Here is a 27,465-nt window from a genome sequence, read left to right as displayed (position 1 = left end):
CCTAATCGGGGCCAGGGAATGGAATAGTGAAGAAAATGATAAAGAACTGGGCTAGACAAGAGAGACTGTCTTTCCCCACTGTTGTGAGTAGAACGTAGATATGGCATTCTCAAGTCTCAGGCTGCTGAGAGCCGTCCTTTTCTGAGGAAGGATCACAGAATTCCTGGGCTGTCAGCTCTGGACCCCTAGTCCTTGAAGCTGAGAGAGCCACCCTGGACCTTCCTCAGGGAGAGGGAAACCCAGCTCATTGCAAAATTAACCCTGCTTGGGGTGTCTCTACTGTTTGTCAGGAGCTATGCAAAGTGAAAGTTGGTGGGGATTTCAAGAGATTAACTCGAAAACATTTCTATTTCATTTTCTAAAGCTGAATTTTCTTAGGAAAAAAATGATATCCCTAGAAAGAAGAAGCTACAGTGAGATTCTAACACCCAGGGAAGCAATTTTGGAAGATTTCTTAATATAGCCTGGGTTTTTTCTCTCCCTCCCCCCAAAACTGTGTATATCATAGAGTGGTAGCACTGGTGTGTGTGTGTCCAACACAATTCAAGGCCAAGGTCACGAGGGTCTAGGCAGCAGATGCCCTGGCAGAGCTGCTCCAGCTGCCCCAGCCCAGCTTTGCCCCATGTGGCCAGCCCCCCATTCCTGGGCAGCCCAATCAATGTGGAATGGAGTTTCCTGGGAAGCAGGGCACACGAGGAACTTTTGAATTTACCAATGGCATAAAAAGTATATATATTTTTATGACAACGGGCAAATTTCAATTGGTTGACAGAAATGGCGAGATATGACGTCAAGGGACACTGGTTAGAATGCCAAGGCCAGCTGGGGGGGTGGGGGGAGACAGGCACAGAGAGACATTGGGATGGGGCCCAGGAGGCCTCCTTTCACTCGGGCACCCGTCGCGGGCGTCTGGGGACACCAGGCCCATCTGGTTGTGAGCGAGGGCATGCCCCAGCAGGGCGATGGGGTCTGGGCATAGTGACCCCGTGTCAGTGTCCTCTACAGCCAGAGGCCCAGGCAGGCTCCTCTGCGGGGAAACCACTCAGGCGCCCCTGCGGAGCCGGCAGGAAAAGCTGCTGCAGCCTCCTTGGCATTCTAACCGGTGTCCGGACCCTGGAGCCTGGCCTATTGCGACCCCCGGGTTGGGTGCGGAAAGGAACCGCGGGGCCCCGGGGACAGCAGTGTAGTCGTCAGGCTCCGAGATGGCAAAGCTGCGGCCTAGACCGTCTCCCCGCAGCGCCTGTGCCCTGGGCCCAGAGAGCAGGAAGTTGTTTCTGCGGGGAAGGAAGAGAGCGAGCTCAGAACTGGGCAGCGGCTCTGGGCACTGTACTCCCGCCCATCCCACGCCTCCCAGGGCACCGGGAGGACCCCCTCCACAAAGCACCTTGCACACTCTATCTCTGGGCACAGTGCGCTGCCCCTCCACTTCACCGGATCCCATGCACCCCGCCCCCTACCCCACGGGGCACTGCGCCCTTTGCTCCGCCCGGCCCGCGGTGTCCGGGAAGCCGCCGCGGGGTCGCCTTGGCACGCACTCTGCCCCTGGGGAACCTCCCTGCCACCGACGACCCCCAAGCTCTGTGCCGGAGCCTTGTCTACAGCTCCACAGCGCGCACTGGCCCCCCACAGGGACGAGCCCGGCGACCCTGACCGCCGTCCGCGGCGCACCCGAGGCTACGGTCAGGCCAAAGACCGTCGATCTGCCCGGAGTCCCCAAGCCCGGGCCGAGCGTGCGCGCGCGCGCCCCGCTGCCCGCAATCATGGCAGCCGGAGCCTTGGAGCGCAGCCGCCGAACACGCTCCGGCAGCAGCCCCGGTGCCAGAGCGGCCGGAGTGGGCCGGGCTGGGGCTCGTGCCTGCCGCCCCCCTCAAGCGCGCGGGTCCCAGGGCGCGAAGCAAAAAGCGACTGGGTACCCGCAGCGCCGTGCCCCTGCCCGGCGCGGGTAGGCGGGCGAGGCCGCGGGGCGGGGGCGCGCGGACGGGGAGCGCCCGGGGCGGCGTGCCTGCGGGGGCGCGCACGCGGGGCTGCGGGGCGAGGCGCGGGGCCCGGGCGGCGAATCCGCTGCTCGCGCCGCCCGCCCCGCCCGCGCGCGCCGGCCCCGGGAGGAGGGTGCGCGGCGAATGGGGGAGTCGGGGAGGGGCCGCGCCCTGTCCTCGCCCACTGCGGGCACGGCCGGGGGCCCTGGGAGGCCTCGTTGGTATTCCGGGCACAGCCGAAACCCTGCCCTCCCCGCGGAACAGAGGCGCCCGGCACGCGGGCACGACCGTCACCCCCGGGCGGTCTCGCTGGACTGCGGGGCCCGTAGGGGCCTTGCTTCCCCCATCATCCGTCCCCTCCTCTCCGGGTCCCCCGTACCCCCTCCCCCGCCCCGATCCGGCGGCGAAGGGGTGGGCAGGGAAACGCGCTCTCTGGGACAGGTGCCAACTCCGAGACAAAAGACATAAAATAGGCGGCAACGGGGGAAGCGCGGCCGGCGCGCTCGGGCGGGGACGGAGGAGCCGCGGGGGCAGCATCCTCGGTGCCGACCGGCGAAAGTTTGGGAAGTCGCCGCAGCGCCTTCGCAGCGGCGGGGGACGCGCAGGCCGGGCCGCCCTCCGCGCCGCGCTCACCCTCTCCGCGCCGCTGCTGAATAATTCATGGCGCGGCCGCCGGCCATTAGCATGCACCGGGCGCGCGGCGCGTCTGTGCCAAGCCGCCGCTGCCGCCGCATTCGGCGCCCGGGCCGCGCCAGACGAGCGGCAGCGCGGAGGCCGAGCCCGCGCTGTCCCCGTGCCGGCCCGTTGGCTCCCATTGTGCCCCGGGCCGCGCCACCGAGCCGCCCCCACCCTGTTCGCAACCCATAGCGCGCCCGACGGCCGGGCGCTGCAAGTTCGGGCCCGTGGCACTCGCCCAACCGCCCCGGGATGCACGTGAACTTGGAGAAAGTCGTGGGCGCGCCGGCCGGGACCTCCGCGGCAGGGCGTGGGCGCCCCCGGCCCGGCGCACTTTCGTTTTCGTCCAGGACAAAGGTCCCTCGCGTCGCTGGTCGCGGACGCGCCGACCTGGTCCTGCGGGCCACTCTTCGGCGAGGTCCAGTGGCTCACTACAGGGAAGCCGGAGCCGGGAGAAGAGGAGCGGCGCGGTCCGCGGCGCGGTGCGGGACCGGGGAAGTGGGGCCTGGCCGTGCACTTCGTCTGTATCGTCCCGGAGCCGAGCCGCCCTGAGAAGAGTTGCGGGAGAAGGCACCAATTTGCTCTCTGCCGTTTCGGCGCATAGGGAGGGAACCGTTTGGAGTCCAGGACTCAGACCGATGGCCAAGGGCCTGGGCGGCCGCAGGCACGATATCGCAGCGTTGGCTGCGTCCCGGCGCGTTCCTCTGGCAAGGGCACGGCCGCCGACCTGCGCGCCACGGGTCACCATCGGGTTAAAGGCGACTCCTGAGTACGGTAAGTGCATTTCTCACTTTCACTACTTAGTGAATATTTAAATATTAATGAAGAGATCTCTCAGAAGAGCCCTTCTGTAGGGCAGGCCTTCCACAGTCGAGGGGCGAGAAGGAGATTGCTCTTGAACATGAAGCCGCACCAGCATGCAACAACTCCACGGCCGTCATTAACATTCTGGAACTTGGAATTTGTGAAATACAGCTTCTAATCTCAGGTGTGCCGGCCTTTTGCCAGAGAGAATTTTGCTGAACACATAAAATAACGTTAGCAGGCATCTTAAACAGAATAGAAGGGAAAGAGAAAATGTGTTTTCAGGTTAGATGTGTTTGGAAAGGTTATTTGGGAGCTACAGTCCTTTCTTGAAAAATTGAAATCTTTTATTCACGTCCTAAACCAGCACCGCTTATTTTTTTCTGTTGGTCCAGCATTTATGGAGAGTTGATTTAGGGGGCCCTCGTCAAGCATTGGCAGCCATGGGGCTGGTTGAGTGAAAGGCCCTTGTGTGGAAGCTGTTGTTTATGGTGGCATAAAACGAAAAACAACTCATAACTTTGCGTAATAAATCCCCCTTTATAGGTGGCTCACACACAGGCCCAGCCGAGGCCCTGGGCAGTTTGTGGGGAGCAAGAAAGGGGTGAAGGAATGCGCGATTGTCGTAATTACAGGGTTTTAAGGTAATGCTGAAATTAATTTCTTTAAAGTTGGGTTTCAGAAGCCAAGGCAGTCTCTGCAGGCCAGCGCTATTTTCACTTTATTTTAGTTCATTGATTCTAGCTATTTGGGGTTTTAAAATGCGTGTTTGTACTTGTGTGTACTTATCCTGATAAAATGAAACCCATACCTGTGGGGGATTAAGCCCGCTTTTTAATATGGTCCCATCACAGGTGTGATTTCCCCTCCACTCTCCCCCACCTTATGATGTGGTTTGGATAACCTTGCTGGGTGCTTTGACCACAATATACTGGGGCGGGAGGGCCTGTTTCCATAACACCCCGGAGTTGTGAGCTGGCACTTGGTGGCCGTGTTTCCGGGAACGTGGACAGAGGCCTGAGTAGCCCAAACCGGCCTCACGCCTCCCTCTTCCCCAGGCCGCCTCGTTCCCCAGATCCCAGGGAAGAACCCGGAGGAAAAAGAAGAGCATTTCAGTAAGGTCTGGTCCACGCTGGCCTGGAGGCTGAAAGTTTGCTTGGGGATTGCAGACTAACCTGGCCAGCTGTTTTGCTAGGCCATTACACCCCTCTCCCATACCCCACCCCTCGTTTTGAATTTTTATTTATGACTTTATCAGAGGTGCTTAGCAGATGTGAAACCTGGGGTGGGATGCTCAGGACTGATCTCTGAAATGGGGGCACAGCTGCTGAAGGCGTACCGCTCCAGCCGGGAGCTGTGTTTGGCATGGCGTTGGCGGTGACGAGGTTAGTAATTATAAGAAGCTCAAGTTCCATCGGGGCCTCGCCTGCAAAATGTGGAAAATGTTTTCTCCGAGTCCACAGATGACCTATAATGTATTGTTAGATGGGTGGGAATGGTATAGCATTCTGCTGAGGCTGTTGGGCATCCCCCAGGCTTAAGACACCAAAACGTGGGGCAATCTGTTGCTCCTTCTCCGTGGGCCAGACGTGGGGAGCAGGGAAAGGCCTGAGCATCCAAGGATGCACCCCCAGGGCCACTTAGCAGGGGGTTGTTATTCGACAAACCTCCAGAAGCCCATCTCCTGCCCCAAAGTGTGCTTCTGGCACACGGAATGTGATGGGGTAGAGAGCCTTTAGCAAATGGAGGGGCCGCCCACGACCCAAGGCCCTGCCTCGGCACTAGTGCTATCCTGCCCTGCCTTTGTCCTTGTTCCTTAGAGCCAGCCCAGTTGCAGTGGATGCTCAGGTCCTACCAGGGGCTTCTTACCGGGTTGGGACATCCCATCCAGGCAAAATTTATTTATGATGACACACACACAAAAGACGAGGTTCTGAAAATGAAACTGGTGCCTGTCTTTTTCTTTTTTTTTTTTTTTTTTTTTTTTTTTATTACTTCGGGATTTGATAGAAAGACTGTGCCAAGCAGGGACAGGGTCTCATGGACTGTAGTGGGCTGGTGGGAGGATGGCCCTGGCATTCTTGTTTTTGTTTTAAACCACGTCGGCCCCTTGCCTCCACTGGGACCTTGCTATGCCCAGCCTCTAGCCACCTGAGGCCCCAGATCCTGGGTGAGGGGTCTCCGGGGTGCTGGCTCTGCTCACTGGCAGTGTGTGGTGATGAGGTGTCCACCGTGGCCGGGTGTCAAGCATGCCTTGTGAACAGGTGCAGACAGCATTTGCTTTGCTCAGCGGGAACAGTGGGGAGCTTTGCAGCGGGCTTACTTTTGGGTCCGTGTTGTTTGCACCTGACCGGGTCCGACTCTGTGAATCCGTCTCAATTGCACCTCAGAAGGGCTCTGGGGCCTGTTGCATCCTGGCCTGGACTAGGCCTGATTCAAAGGTAGCCTGTGGGGCCAAGGGAGGGGCCACAGGGCTTTAGCCACCCTGGCGGGCTCCCTGCCTGCACAGGCATTCCACAGTGTCCAGGGAAATCTCATGCAAGGCAGCGATGTTTTCCCAGTAAGGAACAGAATTCGGGAAGGGAGGGAAGCCCTTCAAAACCAGGTGGGAAAACATCTGAAAATCACTATGTTCGGTTGTTACTGGGCTTGGCGGGTATGTTATCACACTTGGGGTGAAGGGAGAATACTCTTGCAGAAATCCCTTTAGATGGGGGTGTCCTAGTTCACATCCAGGCAGCTCCAATCTGGCCCATACCCTGGCTCATTGTGTGACCCTGGACAAGTCCCAGCACCTCCCTGGGCCTGTACCCTGAGGTTTGGAGCAGGAATAATAATATTGACCTCAGAGGGGGTCCTTCAGAGGGTTCAGACGAGACATTTTCCCACAAAACACAGTTCTTGGCACGTGGCAGGGACGCCATAAATGGCTGCTGCTCTTGTAATTGTTATTGTAAATGGCAGTTTCCAATTTTATTGCTAGTTATTATATTTTTTGAGTTTCTAAGAAACAGAGCACAGTTTTGGTTTCACTAGAAAGGACACCTACGAGTGCCCTCCCCCTACCCCACCAGTGGTCATGAACCTTAAGGATCTTTTTAAGGCACACTGTCATAGCTTGCAAAGCCCAGGCTTTCCTGGTCACGGGGACGTAGCCTAGAGGCACTGAGTATACTAGAGGGGACCACGTCTCCTTGGGGTCCCAGGATGTGCTTGCAGGACAGGTACTATTTCCTTGGAGGACTCACCGGGGTGCTGGCCCCAGGGCCTGATATGTGCCCCTCCACCTCTTTGGGGTACGGGGAAAGAAAAAGGTACAGGGTGGCCACACCGGCCACCAACGTCCTTGCTGGCAAGGCGGGTGGCAGTCTGGTGGGAGGGTTTCACCACTCGGACGAGCTCATTGTTCTTTGGCCCGATCCGAGCGAACGCTCACCAAAGTGCTTGCTTCGGGAGGATTTTACCTCTTAGCTGATCGTTCAGGAAGACCCAGCGAGATTGCCCTTCCTCAGACCATCTTGTGGGAACAAGAGAGAACCCTGAAAGGCCTCGGCCATGCTTTCTGATGTTATGGAGCCGGGGAAAGAAAAAGAAACAATTGTCTCCGAGGGAAGACAATGGACCTTTTATATGAAATATTTATTTTCGGGGCGACCAGTGTCCCGTTGGCTGGGACAGTGGAGGAGGAGCTGTAGTGTCTGGGTATCACAGGCCTTGAGAACTCAGTCAGGGACGGAGATTTATAGAAAAGGAAGAAAAAAGGTCCCCGACCCGTGGTCCTTGGGAAGTTTCAGTGGGAATGTCTGGCTTTCTTTGTTGAGTGGAGTTTAAACTTTCACAAGTTTATTTTGTTTTCTTCTGTGGTTTCTTTTCTTCTGAAAGGCTGCAGGGGCACGTTCGTGAGCACTGGAAAGGTAGCCATGTTTCGGATCGTGGGCTAGATGGGGCCTCCCTCCACCCAGGCCCGGGTCGGCCTTTGTCTGCTGGGGGTGGGTTGCAGAATGGAAGTGAGAGACACAGGGACTGGAAGAGGAATGGTCCATCCTTGGGGGGGTGGGGGGGCATTGGGAGGAGACCATTGAGAAAGATTTTGGACAATATTTGTGATTCTCTGGTCTCCTTTATTTCTCCCCAAACCTGATAAACGTGGGAGCGGCCTGCAGGTTACCAGAGAGTCTGGCCTGGCCTGACTAGGTGAAGCCACACACAGGCCCAGCTGGGGAGGGTGTGCTTGTAACCCCTGACACACCCGGCCCGGAGTTAGCTCTGGGTGGAAGTTTTCTAAGTGAATAGAATGGGCAGAAGCCCCTCTGAGGCCTACCTCCTCTTCCTTTCTCGCCTGCTGGGGATGGTGCCGGGGCAGCTCTACCCGGTTCCTGCTAAATTTACAGCCTCAGCCCAGCCAGGAAGGCGCCCTGGGAAAGGAGGCTGGGACCCCAGGCTCACGTTAGGGACTCTGGGACTCTGGCAGGAATTGATCCTGATGGGGCTTGTAATGAGAGCATTTTCGGGGGAGTGGGGAGCTGGGGCGGGGGTTCTTGTTAGGAAGGCTGCAGGGGATACCGGGCCCTGAACCCTCGCCAGCTTAGGAGGTCCTCAGCCTGGAGGCCCCTGTGAGGTGGGCAGAGAGGACGGAAGGTGGAGTGGCCCCGAGACGATGGGGGATGAGACTCCCTGCCCTGCCAACCTTCCCTTTCACCCAAAAGACTTTGCTGGCAAATGATATTTGGCTTCAAAAACGAGGTTTTGTTTTTTTTAAAACTGCTGGTGCATTTTTTATTTTTATTTTTTTAATCCTGGAATCTCTTAGCTGTGGTTTGTTTCACCTTCTGCATTGACCTGCCCCCCTCCCTTCCCCATACTATGAAGACAACTCTCTTTTGGGAGTGGCCAAAACAGCCTCTGAGACCAGGGGTAGAATTGGTAAAATTGAAATGGAAAAGACTGAAATCTCGTGACACGGGGCAGAAAAACCCTACAACACAAGCTTTTGTTCACTTTTTGGGGGGGGGGATTCAAAAGTAAAATGCTGTATAGTCGTCTTGAGAAATTTTGGATGGGAAACTTGCCTTGCCTTTCAAAACTGTCAGCTCAGAGACCCGCATGGATGGATGATGAATCGAGCAGCAGACTGCGGGCCCGCTGTTGAGTGGCTCAGAGGTTTTCTGAGCAGAGATGTGACCCGCAGAGGCAATGGTTATGATTGTCAAATGAGACTGGTAGTTGCAGCTAAAAAATGTGTGCATGGCAGGGACAAAGTAAAAAGGCCAATTTTTTTTTTTTTTTTTTAAAGGAGTAATAGATTTTCCGTTAAGATTAAAAAAAGAATGTTCCTGATGCCGTTGGCTTCCAGTGCTGGGGCTGGGTTTCTCTGTGAACCGCCCTTCCTTATTTATTCCTGGGATTTCAGATGGCAGGAAGAGCATTTAGCTGACATATTTACCTGCTGATTTGGGGCTCTTAAATCTATGTGTTTAAGGCCGATATTTACATTTAAATCAGCCTTTTATAATTACATTTTAAATTATAATAAACTGATGGTGCCTGGGTTTCAGTCTTCAGTTTTAACAGTGAGAGAAGCTGCCGTAAATCGCATGTGAGTTGCTCATCACATCACCCAGACCTGCCTGGGCTGCGAGCCGGCACCGGACCTGCAGGTTCTGGCCTGCAGGTAAATGTGTGTCCCGAGCATGTCAGCGTCCATGCATGTCACCTGTGGAGCCCTCCCCGCCCTGCCAGGAGAAGGGCTTGTTGGTGGGGATTCTGGCCCCGGCACTGGAGTGCTGCTGCCAAAGCTCTCGGCTTGCAGTCTCATCTGAGAAGGACCTGATTTGGACCTGGCGGCTGTGTTGGGTTCTGAGCCCCACGCTGGCCTGTAGGCCTTGGGGCGGAGGCCATTATCTCCCAGGCAGCGACTTCTGGCTGTGGTGATGTGTGTGTGTCAGGGTGGGAGTGCCCACCTCCTCCTACAGCCGGAATCCAGGCTCTGCCTCCTCTCCCTGCTGGGCTGGCCCCAAAATGGCCACCTGGTTTTCAGTGGCTTCCCCATGGAGCATGGGAGAGACCCTCTCCTCCCGGGTCCAGGATGTTGGCAGCTGTGCCAAGCCGTTGCTGGAATGGAATTCCCAGCGTTCCTGGTTGGGCGTGTGGCATTGGAATCCTACCTGCTTTGTCTCTGGCATCAGCTGGCAAGCTGGTCACGTGGCCGTGTGCGTGACACCAGAGCGAGGACCAGAGGGCTCCTCCTGGGCACTTCCTCCTGGCTCACTCGCTTCCCCCACTTTCACGTTGGGCACGACTGGCTCTGAGCAGCCATAAAGCTGTATTAAAACATCCTGCTGGCAGGCTGAGGTGTCCCGGCCACCCCTACCTCCCTCCAGTCGTCCTGACAGGAAGGCCCGTGGGCCGGCGAGTCAGGCCCAGCCATGGTCACTCCACACTGTCCCCTCCACCGAGGCAAGAGTTGGCCCTGCCTGCCCCAGGAGCACCGTCCTTCACTGGCAGCCAGTGGCTCACCCTGCACAGGGCCAGCCGGCAGTCATCACCTCAACTCCTGGCCACATAAGGAGCACAGGAGAGACCTGGGCAAGCAGGTTGGCCACGCGGACGCGGCCCAGATGCCTGCAACAAAGGGCAGGGAAGTCTGATAAAAATAAGAGTGCCCATGTTAGAACTCAAGTTCACTGACGCGGGTCTGAGGGCCGGAGCACAGCACGGTCACCTTTCCCCTGAGGCGGCGGGGATTCGCTTTGGTGAAACAGGGATTTGCGATGGTCTGAGAGGCTGTGGTGACATGCGTGGACCCCGGACTCTGCCTGGCCACCTTGCGGCCCCGCTGGGCATGGCAACCGTCTGCTGAGTGCCAGTGGGGTGCCAGGCTCTGTGCTCAGCACTCGGCGTTTATTTTTCATTCTGTCATCACAGCAGCCCTCGCGGTCGGAGCCATTCTCCCTGGTCTTTGTACAGATGGGGAAACTGAGGCTGAGAGAGGTGGCATGGCTTGCCCAGGATTAGGCGGCCGGTCACTCACAAGGCCAGATTCAAACCTGTGGTCAGAGCTCTCCGCAGCGACGGCACAGCCTTTGGGGTATCGGTTAGGATGGGCTCCCTCAGAGGGCCCGGGGCTGTTGGGGTGGGGCTCTGGGCTTCACCCCCATGGAGCACAACTGGGGTGCTGGCCACTGCCAGCTCCTCTGCGGGGCCAAGCATGGGAACAATGTGGCCTCTATCCCCGAGCAGCCGGCGCCTGGACTCCCAGAGCAGCCCGGCCCAACCGGCTGCCCCAACATGGCGCCCGGGCCGCGCCGCCTGGCCACGGGGAGGGCTGGCGCCTGGCCGGGCCTGGGCCAGGCCGGGCTCCCGGCGTCCTCCTCGGCCGGCCGCTGAGTGGCCAGACGCTCCTGTCTCCTCCTCCTGCTCCCCCTCAGCCAGCCCCACCCCCGTCTGGTAGTGGGTTTGGGGGTCCAGCCCACCCGCCTCTGCCACGTCTGCCATCCTGCCGGCACCCATGAGCATCTTTCAAAAATTCCCGGTGGGCGGGGCTGAGCCGCAGCGGCCGCCTCTGGCCCCCCCTCCCCGGGCAGCCAGTGCCAGATGAGAGCAGGAGACAAAAGTAGCATTTTCCTCGTCCTCCTGGGCTGGCAGCCGGGCCTCCCCCAGCGCCACTTGGCTCCTGGCAGCCCTGCCTCCGGGTGCTGGGGTGGCCGAGGCCCAGGCTACGCTGGCCCGGACCAAGGGACCGATGGATGACGGTAGCTAGAGACGGGCTGGCACCTGGGGATGGCCTGCTGGCCAGCAGGACCTGCTCTCCACCGCCTGCCACTGTGACCAGCCCGGCAAGGGGACACCATTTCACCTCCTTGCTTTTGAGAAAGCTCCTCGACCTCCCGCACCTTGGGTAAGTCACCTTTTCCCTTCTCTTTTGCTGGAGACAAGCCGAGGGCTCTGCCATCTTGTGCTCGGTGCCTGTTACGTTTCCTTCCTCTAATTGGTTATCCGAAATTCAAAATTCTATTCCAAACCGACCCCCCCACCCCCCGCCCATGCGCGCGCGCGCGAACACACACACACACACACACACACACACAGAGACACACACACACACACACACATATCTTCAGTGAAGTCAGCCCTTGCAAAAACTGCAGGGAAAATGCAGAAGCCAAGCCCATTTATTTTTAAGATCCAAAGCTACAGGCTTTAGAAATCACAGTAAAAATGAATGTTTGTTATTTCACAGTAGCTACATGTTCAATTATTTGAACGAATGTTTCAGGAGGTATTAATAGGCATGGCCTACTCTTTCGTGTCCGTTTGTTGTGGGGTCTCATTATTATTACTATTACTATTACTATCAATTATTAGCAGCGCCAGGAGTAGCTAAGGGAAAAATCAGAATCGTCCACACTACTTCCAGCAAAGTCTTCGGCAGGCAGAGCCAGGCTGGCACACGGAGGGTGGACTCTGCATCAAGGAACAGAGGCCCTTTTATTTTGTCCGGCATCTTCAATCCTGCCATGTCCACAGTTTAAGGATCTAGTTCTTTTTCCCCTTTCGTTTTATTTTTTGAAAAACAAGAAAGAGAGCTGTTTTTGACTCTCAGCTCAGTGTGGGGGAAATCTGTTAGGTTGTTTTGGGCTTTGTTTTCTAAGCTTTTTAAGTGCTAATGGTGCTATGCCCAACTCATAACCTCCCTGCCCACAAACGGCTCGTGGGGTGCACATGGGCCGGTCCACTGGACAGACCCTGGGGGGCCGTGAGCGGTCCCGGGCCTGTTGGGGCCTGCCTGGGCCTGCCTGTGGCCCGATCCCATCCTAGTTTCCCTCTGCAGAGCCGTGGGCCGAGAAACCCGGCTGCCCAGGGTCTGAATTTTGGCCACTGGGCGTGGGAGTTCCTTACAGACCTTTGTGTCCCCAGGCCACGCTGCGGGCATCCAGGAGCTGGACTCCGGGGCTCCCTGAGTTTTCTCTGTTAGTGCCTGACCCTTCAGAACTGCTGAACCTTTTCACTTAAAAAAGTGGGCTTTACAGAGTTCAGCTCCAAGATCACCTCCACCCTCTCTCTGGCAGGCTGACAAAAGCGCGGCCTGCAGACGCCGCCTGGCTTCCCCATGTTTCAGGGTAGCCAGAGTCTTGATTTATGGAAAATGGAAAATCAGGCCCAGAAAGTTGTATGTTGCAACTAAAAGGAAAAGTCCCATGTAAATACATCTTTGTTTTCCTAATTCAGAGGTGTTTGGGCCCTGTTGGTGCAGATCTGAGCAGCCGGCCCGAGCCGATACCACCAAATATTAAAACAGCTCAGCCCACACGAGGAATATCGGCAGCTTTTGTTCTGAGATTAGACAGCAGTTGATACTGGAGGACGTGGGGCTGCAGAGACAGGTGTATATAGCAGAGATAATTAAAACATTTCCATGATTATGACAGCCACATTCTGCTGCTGCAAGCTGCAGGATCTTTCCACCCAAATATTTAACAAGCACCAAATAAAACACTGGTGAGAAAATAAAAAGGACTAGAAAAAAACAGAGTGTAATAAATTTTAAAGGTAAAAGAGCCAAGAGTATAGAGATAAGCATCGGGGTGGGTGGGGTGGCTAATCATTTTATTTAAAGAATTTATACTTTTAATAGTTGTCTGCTCCTCATATTTTATTTTATTGTATTTTATTTTTTGGTATAATTAATGTAAGTGAAGTAGCCTTTTAATCTTAAATCCTGGAATGATAGATAGTCAGATTTCCTGAGCATTAATTCGTCTTCTTTTTGGACAAGGTAGGGGCAAGTAGCATAAAATCAATTAAGTTCCATAAATGAGCTTCTCATTCTAAATTAATATTTTCCACTGAGATTATGTTCCTCTAAAGGTTTTAATGTATATGGATAACACATTTTCCAGTGTACGCCTTGCATAGCTGGATGCTTATATGGGATCAATTATCATCTTAGTTTTTTAGCTCGGATAATGACACTACCTTTTCCCCAAATCAGTAAAATTCCATAGAATCTTTTTAAAAAAAAAAAAAAAATCAAGCAAAATATCAGCATTCTCCATGGCACCCAGTACTTTTCAGCAGGGTTTTTTTTTTTTTTTAAGAAGTACCACGCATAGCAGTTTTCACATCATCGCTTCTATATAAATTCCACTATAGGCTGAAATTATACATTCTCGCAGCACAGATGGGCTGGTCTGTCATTACGACTGCCGGGCCCTTGTTGGAACACACAGCATATTTCAATTGTGGAGTCGACAATTTCAAAGAACTGAGGTCAAAATAAACAAGTGGCATTTTTGTATCAAAACAGTCTTATTAGATGATCTCATTCCCTGAAAAATTTGGTAGAGGAACACCCATCATCTTCATTAAATTTTAGTTTAAATTTTGGTCTCTATCTTTGCCTTTTAAGACTCCAAATGCCCCAGGTCAAAGGACCTTAAATGTATTAATTAATTACCAATTTTTACCTTGTTTTGCAGCACCAACCACATAACACTAGATTTAAATCCAAAATTGTGGTGTTTGGGATGTTTGATTTTAATATCTTCATAATCTCTGTAGGACAAACATTAAATCTCTAGGTGTTGTATGTAAAATTATCTTGAGACTTTTATGAAAAATTAGATGATAAATATTTTGCGTGGTCTAAAAGGTACATTTAAATCCAAACTTAAAAAAAAATAATAGTTCAACAGGTAAACTACAAAGAGTAGCCATAAACTTTAAAAAAAATTATCTTACCAAGATAACAAAGTGCACAATTTATTGTTTCCTATCACCACCACGCGGGAGGGCAGAGCACTTTTACAGCCACAATAATTTGCAAATGAGGATAACTGTTTATTTTGTGAATTTGCTCACATGATGATGTAATAATCGGTCTGAGGGTTGTTTTCTCCCCCCTCCTTATTTTTAAGTGTTTTCTTCTGCATTTCTAAATTCTGGATTCGGAATTTGTCGAGCTGAGTAAGGGGAGGGCGCTTGTCTCTGCCGTACCCTGCAAGCTGCTGCCGCCCTGGCCAGTGGTTAACGCAAGTGTCTGGCTGTGGCTTGTTTATTTTAAGGAACGTACCTGTTGGCAGAGATGTTGGGGAATAATTGGGAAAGTGAAAAGTTGATGAAATTTGCCAGAGCCGTTTGGGAGCTGATTTCACAAGCGGCTCTGCTTTCAGATTTTTTAACCATTTCAGCCTCTCCAATTTTGGTCTTTTCGCCTGTTGACTCCCGTCTCAGCATCTGAAATGAATTTACTGTCAGTGCCACGAAGGTGGCCCTGGTCTGGGGGCCAAAGGTAGCAGCCCAGCATCTCTGAATCGGTCTCAGAGTGATGGCGGTCATCGCAGTGATGGTGGCGATCATACAGATAACCGCACTGTCCCGGGAGTCCTCACCACGCCCGGCGCCTTTCACATTTGGGAAAGCAGAGTGGAGGAGAGTACTGAGGCCAGGGTTCACGTGGAGTCATTTCTGTTTCCTGGCCATGCTGATCAGGGTGTTTTTACCTCTTTGTGCCTGTTTCCTCATCTATACAGTGGGGACGTAAGTGTCCCTGCCTTGTGGTAACACATGTCAAGCGAGCTCTTAGCATACGCTTAGTTCATAGAACACACCACACAAATGCTGTTACTCCCTGATTTACTGCTGAGTCTCAGAAATGTCAGGACGAGGGGCTGTCCTCATGGACACCCCGCCAGGGGAGGCACTGAGCTCAGAGGCCGAGTGACCTCCCCATCTTCTGCCAGCTGATGAGGGTTGGGATGGGATTTGAACCTGGGTCTGCCGTCTTCCAAAGCCCAGCATTCATTATGTGTTAAACTGAGTGCAGACATGCGTGTCCACGCGGCAGCTGGATGTGAGTGGCGTGCCTGTGCACTGCATACATACACAGGTGCCCTGTACTCCCCTGGTGCGTCGGTGGCTTCCAGAGGTGGACTGGTGTTTGGAGGTGACATGTCTGCCAGGGGCTGGCCCCCTTCATTGTTTCCCAGTGGGCCCTGCAGCCTGAGGGCCACCTTGGGGACTCCTAGACTGGGCACTCCACTGCCCCAGTGTGATGCGTCGTTCTCCCCAGCCCAGGGCCACCAAAGCAGGCAATGGTGCCAGGCTCCTGGTAGGGGAAGGAAGGCTCCTTGTCTGGCTGGCTGCACTCTGGGCCCTGGCCAGGCATGGCCCTGTCTCCTCAGGGGACCGGCAGTTCCAGGCGCCGGCCATTTGCAGACTGAGAGGAATAGAAGTGAGCCTCCAGGCCCAGGAGAGGAAATGGCGGCTTGGGCAGGCCCAGAGCAGGATCCGGGCAGGCGGGCCGGAGGAAGGAGCGGCCGGAAGGCCCCGGGGTGGGCTGGCCAGCGTGCTGGCGGCCCTCCTCCAAGAAGCGGCCGGCAGGGCTGGCCTCCCGGGTAGGTCTGCGTGTGTGCACATGTGTACCTGCGTGCTGGGGCTCGGGCCACGGGGAGGGTAAGCAGTCCCCGTTTCCCATCAGGCACGTGGCAGAGCTGGGGGGGGAGTTGATGAGATGGCGTGAACACTCAGTACACCTTTGGAAAAAAGGCCTTGATAAGAATGATTCTCACTACAAGGCCTCCGTTCTCTTGAATTAAAATGGGGGTGACAGAATTGGCTTCGGGAAAGGGTCAGATGTGTGAAGTGAGAGCCTATCTGGGAAGCCCGTGGTTGGTTGGTTTTTCCCTCACTGTGGCCTCCTAGGAAGAGACCAGAGGCCTAGGCTCTCAGGTGAGCTACCTGTCCATCCCAGCCTCAATTCCCCACCTGTAAAGGGAGGGATAAATCTTCCCACAGGTTTCTCGTGGAATTAAATGTGGTGATAGTGCCTGGCACTCAGCCAGGGGCTCGGGTGGCCCTTGATGGGACAGTGGTGGGTGGGCCCTGGAGAAGGGTCCCAGCCTCTGGTCCCTGGGACTCGGGCCTCTCAGTGTGGGGTCTGGATGCGGGGGGAGGCCGGGCCTGCAAATCTCCAGGAGGCTTGCAGGGTGGGGGGAGTCAGGGCTGGCTGCAGCCTGTGATCAGGAACCTCTGGCCCAGTTTCCTGGGAGCCCAGCCCTGCCCCAGGATTCCTGCAGTGGGTGTGCCCACACTTCCGGCCCAGGCGTGGGTGGAGGGCTCCTGGAGGCAGGAGAGAAGTTCCCGCCCTCCCCACCCACGGGGGCCTCCAGCCTGTGCTGCTCCATTCAACTCTATGGGACGAGGAGTCCTACCTGAGCCCCATGCGAGGTCCAGGCGAGCGGCCCCTGCCCACTGGCTGGGCACAGGCACACGTGATGTGGCAGTGGAGGCCTCAACGGTGCGGAGAGCTGCCCTCCAGCTTGAGCCTGTTGTTCACAAATAGTAAGTTGTCCGATGCCAACACCGGTGGAGGCTCCCAGGCCCTGACGGGTGGGCCGCAAGGGTCTCAGGCCTCAGTCCTGGGTGCTCCCGCACCAAAGGTGAGTTCTGCCCCTGAGATGGAGTCATGCGCAAATGGCTAATCTGTGGGTCCCCCGGCTTGTGGGACCAACGCTGGAGGGTGTCCCGCGGAGGCAGCCTCCAGCTGGGCACTCCTGGGCCAGGCAGCATGGCAGACCGCCATGGCCCACACCGTGGGGGAAAGGTGTGGCCGTCACAGTCAGAGTCCAGCTTCCAGGGGAGCGGTGAGTGAGACTGGCTGGGGCAGGACCAGTGGGGGACCCAGAGAGGCAGAAATCCCCTGCCTTGGCCCAGAGTTGGGGCCACCTTGGCTTCCCCAAGGGATGGCCAGTACATGCCATATGTTGCAAACAGGACTCAGCTCCTTTGGGTTGAGGGGAAGCTGACCTTTGTTGACCTACTATGTGCCAGGGCCAGATATTTTAATCCATTTTTTTAAACATCCATTTTTTAATTTAATCTGCCAATTCCATTTTATTTCAATATCCAATCAGGGCCAGCATGTCCCAGTCTGTTTTGGTGCTGGATGAGGGTGCAAACAGGATGGCTGCAGGAGCCCTGCCGGGGTGAGGGCGCCAGGCTTTGTGGCTCTGAGTGCTGGCTGGGCCATGGAGAGCATGCAGTGTGAAGCAGGCCATGGGAAGGAGAGAGCCCGAGGGTCGTCCTTGCGCTCAGTGTTCCCATGGCCAAAGCGGGAACTATCTGAGGTGGCAGGCCCAAGTGATCTCAGAGCTCTGGGGACAGTTTGTCATTCACACACACTCGGAATAAAAACCTTTGGGAGATGCTGTAAAAACCAACCCGAAACAGGCAAGATGATTTTGCAATCCTTAGTGTTCTCAAGGCGGCCCTTCTGCGCTGGGCCAAATCCAGACCCTCCCTTTGGGCTGGGAGCCTGCGGTGTGGACGAGGAGCCTGGGCTTTTGCAGGGTCTTCACGTCTTTGCTCATTGCAGACACCATTCAGCATCTGATGGACACTGACCCCTGTCCCGTGGAGACACTTATCTCAGGGACCTGTGGATGGGCCGGGAGCCGGGGTCCTCAATGCCTGCGGACAGCTGCTCCAAGGCGGGGGCCTCGGTGAGGGAGCTCCCTCAGATCAGGGCAAAACGGAGGTGCCGTGTCCGGCCAGGATAAGCTCATGTGAAACCAGCTCTCCTCAGGGTCGTGTCGGTCACCCGTGAGACCTCACTGGCACTCACATCCCTGATCCCACAGGTTCCGTTGTGTCAGGTCCATTCAGTGCTCACTAGATTCTCCAGGGCTCCTGTTGGAGAGATTGGGAGCCTGCACTCGGCAGGCCCTGGCTGGGGCACAGGAGGAGACTGGCTGCTCTGTCCAGTGACCTTGTCCAAGCTGACCTTCTTGAGGCTGGGTCTTCAGCTGGAGGGCCAGAGCTGTTACTGCTGGGTCTGTCCCGTGCTCACAGGCCGGGGGCCTCACTCAGCAAACACAGGCGCCCTCAAGGAGGCCCAGATCCGGCTGAGATCCTGCTGGGCCTGGGGCTGGGCCCAGCTGGATGGAGGGCAAAATGGTAGCCTGGTGCACCCAGTGCTAGCCCTAGGGCCCTGGGAATCCAGGGAACTTCCTGGAGGTGGTGGACCCCCCGAGCCACAGGCTTGTTCCAGCCTCAGGCCTGCCACGTCCCAGGCAGGGCCCCGCTGCCAGGCGCACCGCCGTCCCCCTCGCCAGCCCTGCACAGGCCACATCTGCTGCTGCAGCCACGCCATAGCACCGCCTCCCAGCTCCGTCCCCATGGAAACCATGGGGGGGGGTCCCTCCTGCTGCATTTGGCCGCTGACTGGTTTCCATTAGAGCCAGCCTGCTTTCCTTGAGCCCATTCCCTGGAGTGTAAGGTTCCCCCAGGGGTTTCTTCCCGAGTTTACTGAGCACCAGCCTTCTATGCCAGGGGATCCAGTGGTCTGGGCCCTCCCACCCTTGGGCCCTCCCACCCTGGTTGACATTCCTTAGTGAAAGTGCCTGAGGGGCTTGCAGTCCCCTGCTCAGGTCCCCCAGGCCTGTGACTACTCTGGGCCTTGGCGGGCCACAGGCTCAGACCCCGTCCTTTCCCACACAGGACCAGCAGCTGCTGAGGATGGAACGCTGGACCCGAGTCAGGGGCCCCGGTTTGCCGTACTGGCTGGGCCTTAGAGTCATGGAGGGCACTGAGTAAGCCCCTTCCTCTCTCTGGGCCTCAGTTTATCCATCTGTAAAATGAGACGATTGAACTGTTTCTCCACTTCCTTGCAATGACAGAAAGAGAAAGACAGGGAAAATGAAGCTGCAGCGACGCCAGCTCTTCTGGATTCTCAGTTTTGGGATTTTTCCTCATTTTCAAAGAGGATTTTTTTTTGTTGGTTTTTTTTGTTTTGTTTTGGCTTGGGTTTTTTTGGTAAGGGAACGAGTCATGGAATTTGACCGGAGATGGTTGTTTGTGAGGCCGAGAACCAGTTGGAGTCCACAGACCCACCCGGCATGGGAAGGGCCGGCTCGGCTTTGGGCAGCCAGAAGCCTGGGCAGCTGTGCCTGCCAGGCTCCGCTTGGCATCTGTTAGGTGCCCAGTGACCTGGCTGTGAATGTGGTGAGCAGAGGCATGAAACGTGCCCGTGAAGGAATCCAGAGGGCTCTGGAAAACTACCCGAGAGGTTTCCGGAGGTCAGACATGTGGGCAGAAAATGAGATCTAGCTTTTAAAAAACCCAGCTGGCGCATCCCCCGGGGAGACGGGGGCTGGTGAGAGGCCTGGGAGAGCAGCGCTGCCCTGCTAACTTTGAAAAGCTCACACAGGGCTGGTCCGTGGCAGCAAGGCAGCCCCCAGACCCTGCCTGACGTCCTGGGGAGGTGTCAGCTCTCCTTCCTCCTCTTGGGAGGTGGTGAGCAAGCTTCACAGGAGTGATGGGTGACAACGCTGGTCCTTGGGGACTTTTTGCCCAACCTGCCAAATGGATGGTTTGACTCCTCCCATGAAAACTCAGCTCCCACTTGCTTATTGTGAAATGTCACAGATATCATGATGCTGGCCTCTCCTGGGCTCCTGCCAGTGTACGGGGGACACTTCAGCTTACAAAGAGCACAATGTCGGAGGTAGCCGGCGTTCACAGCAGCTGGGGGTGGCTCACATGGTGGTTTGTGCAGGTACCTTTCCTTCTGGGGACTCAGTAGCCTCATCTAAAAAGTGGGCTTAGTAACTGAAATGAGTGTGGGAACTAGATGAGAGGTGGGGGCAGGGCTGGATAAGTGGTAGGTGGTGGCATCAGAGCTGCGCTGACCCCACTTCCCTCATCATGAATGGAGCAAGCTGCACCCCCAAGATTGCCAAAGACCCACGGTGGGGCTGACACTCATCCCAGCAGACCCCAGGGGAATTGGGGGTAGCTTGACGTTTCTCAAGGTTACCTGGAACTGCTGCTGGAAGGCCCTGGGTAGCCAGCACGGTGGTTCCCCTTTTCCTTGGCGGTGTTCCTTCTTCATTGTCTGGGCCAAGGGACCAAGTCCATCCCCCACTCAATGTTGAGCCTGCCACCCTGCTCCAGGCCCCCTGGGTTTGCTGACAGATCCCAGGGGCTAAAGAAGCAGCTGAACAATCTGGGGACAGCGTCACTGCATTTCAAAGGATGGGTGAGATGGCATTTTCAGTTTTGCGTCCTGGGCAGGAGTGAAACTTGGGTTTGAACAATCACATCCTGGTAGCCACCTCCTCCCCACACCCCAGCCCGCCCTCCCCAGTGAAGTCAGCGGAGGGAGTTAGCTCTGAGGAGCGGGCAGCAGCAGCAGAGGTTGATTTAGACACGCGGGGAGACTGGGATAATGTAGGAAATGAAGGAAATTTCCCCAGGGAAAGGGGGAAGAGAAGAAAGAGGAGCTTAAGTGCCCAGATAATTATACAGCCTGGCGCGGTGATTTATGGCAGGCAGGCGGGCTCCTCTGGCCAGCTCCACCGCCCCTCCCGTCCCAGTCCCCTGCACCCTGGAGACCCGCTGGTAGGGGAAGGCAGGGAGGCTGGCCACACCCAGACCGTCCCCATGTCCTGCCCGCTCTGCTGCCTGTTAGCACGTCCCAACATCTCTGCCCTCTGCCCTGCCCTGGCTCATTCCCACCCAGGGATGTGTGGCTGCAATGCAAGCCCCTGCCCCGTCTCCCAACCTGCAGGAGCTATCCAGCTCCGGCTAAAGTCGTCTCCCCTTCCTGGGACTCGCAAGGCCCCCGACAACCTGTCCTGCCCCCTCCACGCACCGTCCCCCAGCTCTTCAGGCTATGGAGCAGCTTCACCTCCTCCTGGAAGCCCTCCCTACTCTTCACCCAACCCGTGTCCTGCAGGCCTGCAGCCCCTGAGCTGTGGCAATGAGTTCACGCAGGTATCTGGCCCGGGAGACTGAGCGCCTCAGGCAGAACAGGCCAAAGTCGCCAGCCTGGCACAGGGCAGGCTCTTGGGGGAACGTTTCATGAATGAACGAAACAGAATCCAGCAACTGAAACAGGAGACGATAAGGCTGAGAAGGGCCTCCCTGCGCTCAGTGCGGTGGCAGAAGCCGCCAAAGTCGCCACATCACCGTGAATCAAGACACTCCGGGAAACAAGCGGACAGTTTATTTTCCCGCCTCCACCAAATACAGTCCCTGTTAGAACTAATCTGAGTGGCTGTGAGAGCACACTTCATCACATACGGTGTGATGGCGCCCAGTGGACGACCCGAGCCCTGACCACCTGCGGCCATGGAGGGAGGACATCCATCGGCAGCGGGGTAACGCCGGGCTTGGGAAAGCCACACTGGGATTTCAGTCAGGAAGACCAGCTGTTAGAGGTGACCGTCGAAGGCTGTGGGGCCTTTTCTTCTCAGGTCGCTGGGTGTGAAAGGAAGGCATGGGGACCCACTGGCCCATCCTGTTAATTTAGGTCAGGTATTTCCAATTCACAAATTTCCCATACATCGTGGCTTGTGGGAGTCCGCCCCGACTGCAGGGCCCTCGTCCCCTTCCCTGGCAGTGGTCTTCGCCTGCCCAGCCCCTCCTTGGGACTCATTACACCCCTCGTCTGCCCATCGTCCACCTTCGCGGGTCTGTGATGAACAAGGTCGGCGGTGCGCAGCACCCTTCTGAGGGCCAGACATATTTGTCCTGCTGAGCTGGGTCTGGGCAGCTTCCATTAGGCCTTTGAAACAGTGTGTCTTGGGGAGGTCACCCCTGACGAGCGGGCAGGGCCCCCACTCTGTCATCGGCCTGCTGCGAGATCTAGGGCCAGCCTCTGTCCTGCTCTGAGCCTCAGTTTCCCCACCTGTCCCATAATCTCTTTGACCTCCACCGCTGACATGTGGTGGGTCTCTGGAAAGTTCTGAGGGGCAGGCTTGGAGTGGCCGCCTCACGATGTGAAGGCACTCCTGGGACCCCATTCTGGGGGTCTTGTGGGGGAAAGATTCGTGTATAAATAAAGATAGAGATGTTTATCCTAATGACGCCTGTTACAAACATGACGAACTGGGAGCAGCCAACCCTTCTGGGGCCAAGCAGTTGTGACAGTTACCCCTTGGGGTGACACAGGTTTATGACCGCACGGGCAGCTTGCAGGACAGACTGAGGTGGTGCCTGGGAGGGCAGTCGGCTGCATGCTGGCTCAGCTCAGGAGATTAAAAGTGAGTGCCGCCTTTCTCCTTTTCTCTGTTTTCCAAAACCTTGTTTAATGAGGATCTGTTCCTTTTGCAACGGGGGGAAAATTGTTTAAATCACAAAACCAACCGTGTGGCCAGAGGGAAACTGACTCACCCAAATTATCACTGTGTGTTCTCCCCCTAAACACAGACGTTTACGAGGGGTGCAGGAGGTCATGGTGGGGCGGGGCCGTACCATCAACAGGGTACATTTTGGTTATTTAAAAGGAGCATGGGTAACCTTCAGGGAGGCGGGGGACACTCTGGCATTGAGTCGCAGGGAGAGGCTGGCACAGCCCGTGATGGTGGCAGCATGGCTTTGGGGCAGAGCCCTTCCTGAAGCCTCCATGCACGTTAAGTCTGATGTCTGGTAATGACACCTGTAAAGAAAACAGGACTCAGTTTTGTTGTCGCGGTAGAACCAGGACCCGTTGTTTTGCTGACATTGTTTGTGACAAACCCGACTTAGCTGAGCCCAAGGTGGGTGTGCAGACAGACGTGCGTCTGGCAGTGGCTTGCTTTTCTGGAACCGCCTCGGTAATTAGTGTGGGGCTGGCGGCTGCCTTGTGTGAACCTACTGTGTGTTCTGGCCAAGCCGCTGGGAATCTCACGTTCGTTCATTATCTCCGACGTCAGCTTTGTACAGTGGGTGTAAATGGCTCCTTTTAAAGATACAAAACGGGCTCCTAGAGACCAGGTTCCTGAAGGCCATGCAGGCTGGCGGAGTCTATGTGACCTGCTTGGCTCTGGAACCCAGGCTCCTCCCTGGGTCTGGAAGCTCTGCCACTAGATACCATGTCCTTGGGGACTTGAGCTCACCTGCACCTGACCACACCGACCCCCGTGGCAGCTGTCGCTTCCCCAAGTCCCTCCTGGAGCCATTTTGGCCCAAGTGAAGTGGCAGAGATGGGGACACACCCCTGGTTTGTGTGTCTGGCAAACTCAGGCCAGAGGATGTGGCCGCCCACACGCCCACCGGCGGACTCCTGAGCCCTCCTGACCTTGGGTGTCCGGCCTGGCACGACCCAGGGCCAGGTCTCAGTCCTTCCCACGCCATTTCCCCACACGACTCGGGGGTGTACTCGGTGCACGGCTCATCAGCACTGGCTCCTGCTGGGAGGATGTTTCTCCTACAGATGACCTTGGAAAGGGGCCACGTCTGATGCTGAAGACAAGTGTGGCCAAGGCGGGGCTGAGCCTTCTGGGGTCTGTGTGTCCTGCAGCTTGGTCCACATCCGGGTTCCTGCGGGGGCTCAGAGTCTCCTGCCCCGCAGCCTGCTCTCAGCTGTGTCCACCCAGGCCCCAGGCCCGGGCGAGTTGGTCAGTTGTAAGACGAGAGGCTGGGACGGAGTTCCTCCACGTATCAGGGCCCAGAGTACGTTCTCACATGTCCTCAGAGTGCTCTGGGGGTGTCTGTGGTGGGTGCTGCCGTCCACTGAGCCCCACAGGCACGGGTGTGCATCGTCCTAATCTTCATGTAAATCTGAGGAGGTGGCATCACTGTTTCTATGTCACAGGTGTGGAGACTGAGGCCCAGACAGGTGAGGGGGCTTGTCAGTGGTCACAGGGGCAGAGCTGACATGGGAACCCAGCAGCCCTGGGCCACCGTGCAGGTGGACACAGCAATGTCCTAGAATGCAGGGATACTTGTGGGCAGGAGCGAGGCGGTCTGGCAGCCCCCTCCCCCAAACCTGCCTTGTGGCTTCTGGAACTTGGGGGTGCTAGTGCCCCTGAGGGACGCCAGTTTGGAGTTCACTAGTGACCCTGAGACCCCAGGGGCCCTGGCCACCCCCCCCCCCACGCCGTTCAGGAAGGAGGACAGCTTCAGGAGGCTCCGGCAGCCTGGAGGGGTCCCCAGGGCAAGTGACACAATGTTTGTCACACTCAGAACACCGACGGGAATGAGGCAGTGAGGACGGCAGGCCGCGGGAGCTGGGGTTGCCTGGACGCCTCTGTGCGCTACGTCCCAGTCAGGGCCTCCCCTGCGAGACCCCGCAGTCACTTGACCTTGTTTCTCCGTGGGCATCACTGGGAGAGTAGGTGAAAGGATGTGGGAGCAACTGAGTGTCCTGAAGGGAGGACATTCTGCACACGCTGCTGTGAAGTTGGAGGGGTGCCTGGCCCCAGAACGGCTGTCCTAGTGAGTTTTCCAGCTGTGGCCACGTGTGTCTCCCGTGTCTCTTGGGGATTGAGCCAAGGCCCCAGAGCCACGCCTGCCCCTGCAGCTGGAGCTCCAGTCACCTGTCAGGATAGAAATTCCACATCCCTTGTGTGTCCAGAACGGGCGTGGGATGGCCTGCGGAGCTGCTCGGTGTCTCCTGTTTTTTCACTGCTGACACGTGCGTGGCCATGTCCTGTCCCAGCTCCCCCAGCTCCCGTAGCCTGGAAGCCCGTACTGTCACACTAACATCAGCGAGAGTTACATTGAATTGGGCCATTCGCAGAAAGCTTAGCTACTGAGCCGGTGGGCACGGTGATGTGCTGCCCATGGCAGTGCCCTCTGTGCCTGAGCCGAGCCGTGCTTGTGGTCCACAGGGAAGACTGGGTGTGTGCTCCGTTGGCTCCCCATGCTGTTTCCGGGTGCCCCAGTCTGTGGTCCTTTCTTGGGTCAACCCCAGGTGAGGGCATTGGAGAATCTCAGCCCAGGTGTGGCTGGTGAGGGTGTAGCAAGCAGGCGGGATTTCCTAACCAGGCCACAGGGTGGGGGCATCTTGTGGCCTTTAGGCAGGTGGGCCCAGGCGTGTTCATCTAGCACCAGTGCACCCCTGGGCCCCAAGGAGGAAGTATTTGGACAATCTCACAGGTAGGAGAGGCGGGGAGGGTGTCCTGGCAGTCCAGGCGAGAGCTGTGCGGCTCAGGGCAGTCCCTCCTTGGGGTGCTCCCTTCTAATAAACAGGACAGTGACATGCTCAAGGCCCTGTACAACAACTGGGGAAACAGAGGCTTCGAGAGCTGCCCGGCAGCGAGTGAGCGGAGAGGTAGGAATAGAGCCCAGAGCTGCACGACGAGGGGTCCTGAGCCCACGCTGCGTGCAGACAGGGCACCTTGGGCTCCCAGGTTCCCGGCTCCATCTTCAAGGGGATTGCTGCAGGCTCGACCTGCACATCCTTGGGGAGCCACCGGCAGGCCCCCTCCGGCCTCTGGGCCATACGAGTCCCAGGAAGCTCAGTATCAGGGTCGGAGACAGTGAGGAGAGGAGTTGTGGGCTAATGTGGTGACTGGGTGACTCCGTGCTCTGGTGGGTGGCGCTAACAGGTCTCGGCCTGTCCATCTAAGGGGAGCATGACCCTTGGTCCTAGGTGACAGGGACTAGGGATGGTTGCACTTCTGAGAGGACGGGGACAGCTGAGCTCTTGCTTCGGAGGGTCTGTGGGAGACATACGCCTTTATCTGGGCATGCTTGGGAATGTGGGTGGGCACGTAGGGCGTGGGTAGGAGGGCATGGAAGGGACCAGGACCTGGGCACATGGTGCCCGGCGCCTGCCTCCCTCCTGGTCACCCTACTCACTCAGCCTGGGCAGAGGTTCGATTAAGGACTGGGCCTGGATTCCACATCCCACCTGAGATTCTGGCCACAGCCCAGCAGAATTCCTAGCTGTGGTGAGTTGGACCTTGGTTGGGACTTGCAGCGTGTTGTCACAATGAAGCGTTACTGCTCTGGGCGTCTGTACAACCTGGGGGCCAGCCTGAGCCCGAACTCAGCGGTAGTGGGGAAGCCTAGCCTAGGAGTTACCCTGGGCCGAATGCTGGCTCCTGAGCCTTTGCTCAGTTGGTCCTGGGGTATCTCCTCTCTGGCTTATTTGGGGAAGACCCAAAGTCATGTCTGCGCCTTCTACATCCCAGATAGTGGCTTTGTTCCAAGAGTGAGTAGGGGGGCACTTCCTGTTATCCTGGATGCCGGGTACCCTGCCAGGCTGAGGGACACATAGTTACATAAGAGATGGCCCCTGCCACAGAGCTGCCAGCCTTGGGGGCCATGGGCAGTGCAGTCATCTGTGAGCTGATTTCAAGGGACCCCCGCCCCTGCCAGCCTGCTGCTAAAGCTGGGGAGATCCCTGACCCAGGAGGCCTCCCTGAAGGAGGTAACCTAAAAGATGGGCCCGAAATAGGCCTTTGGTGGCAGGAGAACATTTCAGTCCGGGTGCCAAGGCAGGTCTGAGCGAAAGGTATAGGGGCACTGTGAAGGGGTAACCTCACTCTGCCAGGAGCAGGCGCCATGAGCCCTGTCAGCCCCCTTCCTCTGCGGACACTAGAGCTGTGCACAGCTGGAGTATGAGGGAGCCAGCAGTTGGGGTTTGTTTGGGGGTGTGAGAGTCTAGCACCAGGCGTGGGAGTGGGGCAGTCAGACGAGGCTTTCCTGACCCCTTCACCTCCACGTAAAGTTCTTAACCTCTGGGCACTTCGGTGCCTCCAGGCAGCGGTGGGCTGGGCCCACATATAGGTGGTTGTCGGGTAAATGAGAGGCTGGGGGAGGGACCCCATTGAGCCCCTTCACCATTCCTGGGGCTGTGTGCCACCAGGCCTGCTCAGCTGACTTCGTGGTCACCTTGTGTTTTGCAGAATGCGGCTCCTCCCATAGCACCCCTGAGAAAATGGGACCCACCGTGTCCTTTGGAAGAGGCTCCAGGACTGCACGGACCAGGTATGATGGTCTTTGGCCTGGGCCGAGGCACAGAGGCAGCCTGGGAGTTGGGTGGCCGGGCCGGGAGGGGAATGTGGAGACCCCAGCACCAGCCCCACTCTCTCGAGCCCCAGTCTGCCCAGAGTCCCCAGGGACCCAGCCTGACCCCTGGCAGTGGCAGAGACCCCACTCCAGGACTATGAGCCAGGACAAAGAGCGGAGGATGCCCTGGCCTGCTGTGTGCCCCCTCCCGTTCCTCCCGGGTCCCCCTGCCCGTTCTATGGCCCGATTATGCTCACTTGCCTCCTGGAAGCACGGAGGGTCGGGA

At 56.8% G+C, this 27,465-nt stretch overlaps 1 protein-coding gene and 1 long non-coding RNA gene across 2 annotated transcripts in view; one reads left to right on the top strand and one right to left on the bottom strand.

Annotated features, from left to right (window-relative positions):
• Positions 1 to 700: 700 nt before the first annotated feature.
• LOC148758999 (uncharacterized) lies at positions 701 to 1,876 on the bottom strand. The gene is made up of 2 exons (XR_016020363.1): positions 1,669 to 1,876; positions 701 to 1,274 (listed from the first exon to the last, which is right to left on the bottom strand). It is a non-coding gene; the product is annotated as an uncharacterized LOC148758999 (long non-coding RNA).
• Positions 1,877 to 2,120: 244 nt separating this feature from the next.
• The window catches only part of LOC109451199 (uncharacterized), a 41,120-nt gene continuing 15,775 nt past the window's right edge, over positions 2,121 to 27,465 (top strand). The window contains exons 1-3 of the mRNA XM_088792275.1: positions 2,121 to 2,387; positions 2,660 to 3,425; positions 27,077 to 27,158. Coding sequence (XP_088648401.1) covers positions 2,121 to 2,387; positions 2,660 to 3,425; positions 27,077 to 27,158 — 1,115 coding nt within the window. The remainder of the gene's footprint in view (positions 2,388 to 2,659; positions 3,426 to 27,076; positions 27,159 to 27,465) is intronic.

Source organism: Rhinolophus sinicus, chromosome 1, assembly GCF_057876585.1.
Source record: "Rhinolophus sinicus isolate RSI-liver-muscle chromosome 1, RSI-T2T, whole genome shotgun sequence".
Taxonomy (NCBI): domain Eukaryota; kingdom Metazoa; phylum Chordata; class Mammalia; order Chiroptera; family Rhinolophidae; genus Rhinolophus; species Rhinolophus sinicus.
This window is presented reverse-complemented; position numbering and strand designations above follow the sequence as displayed.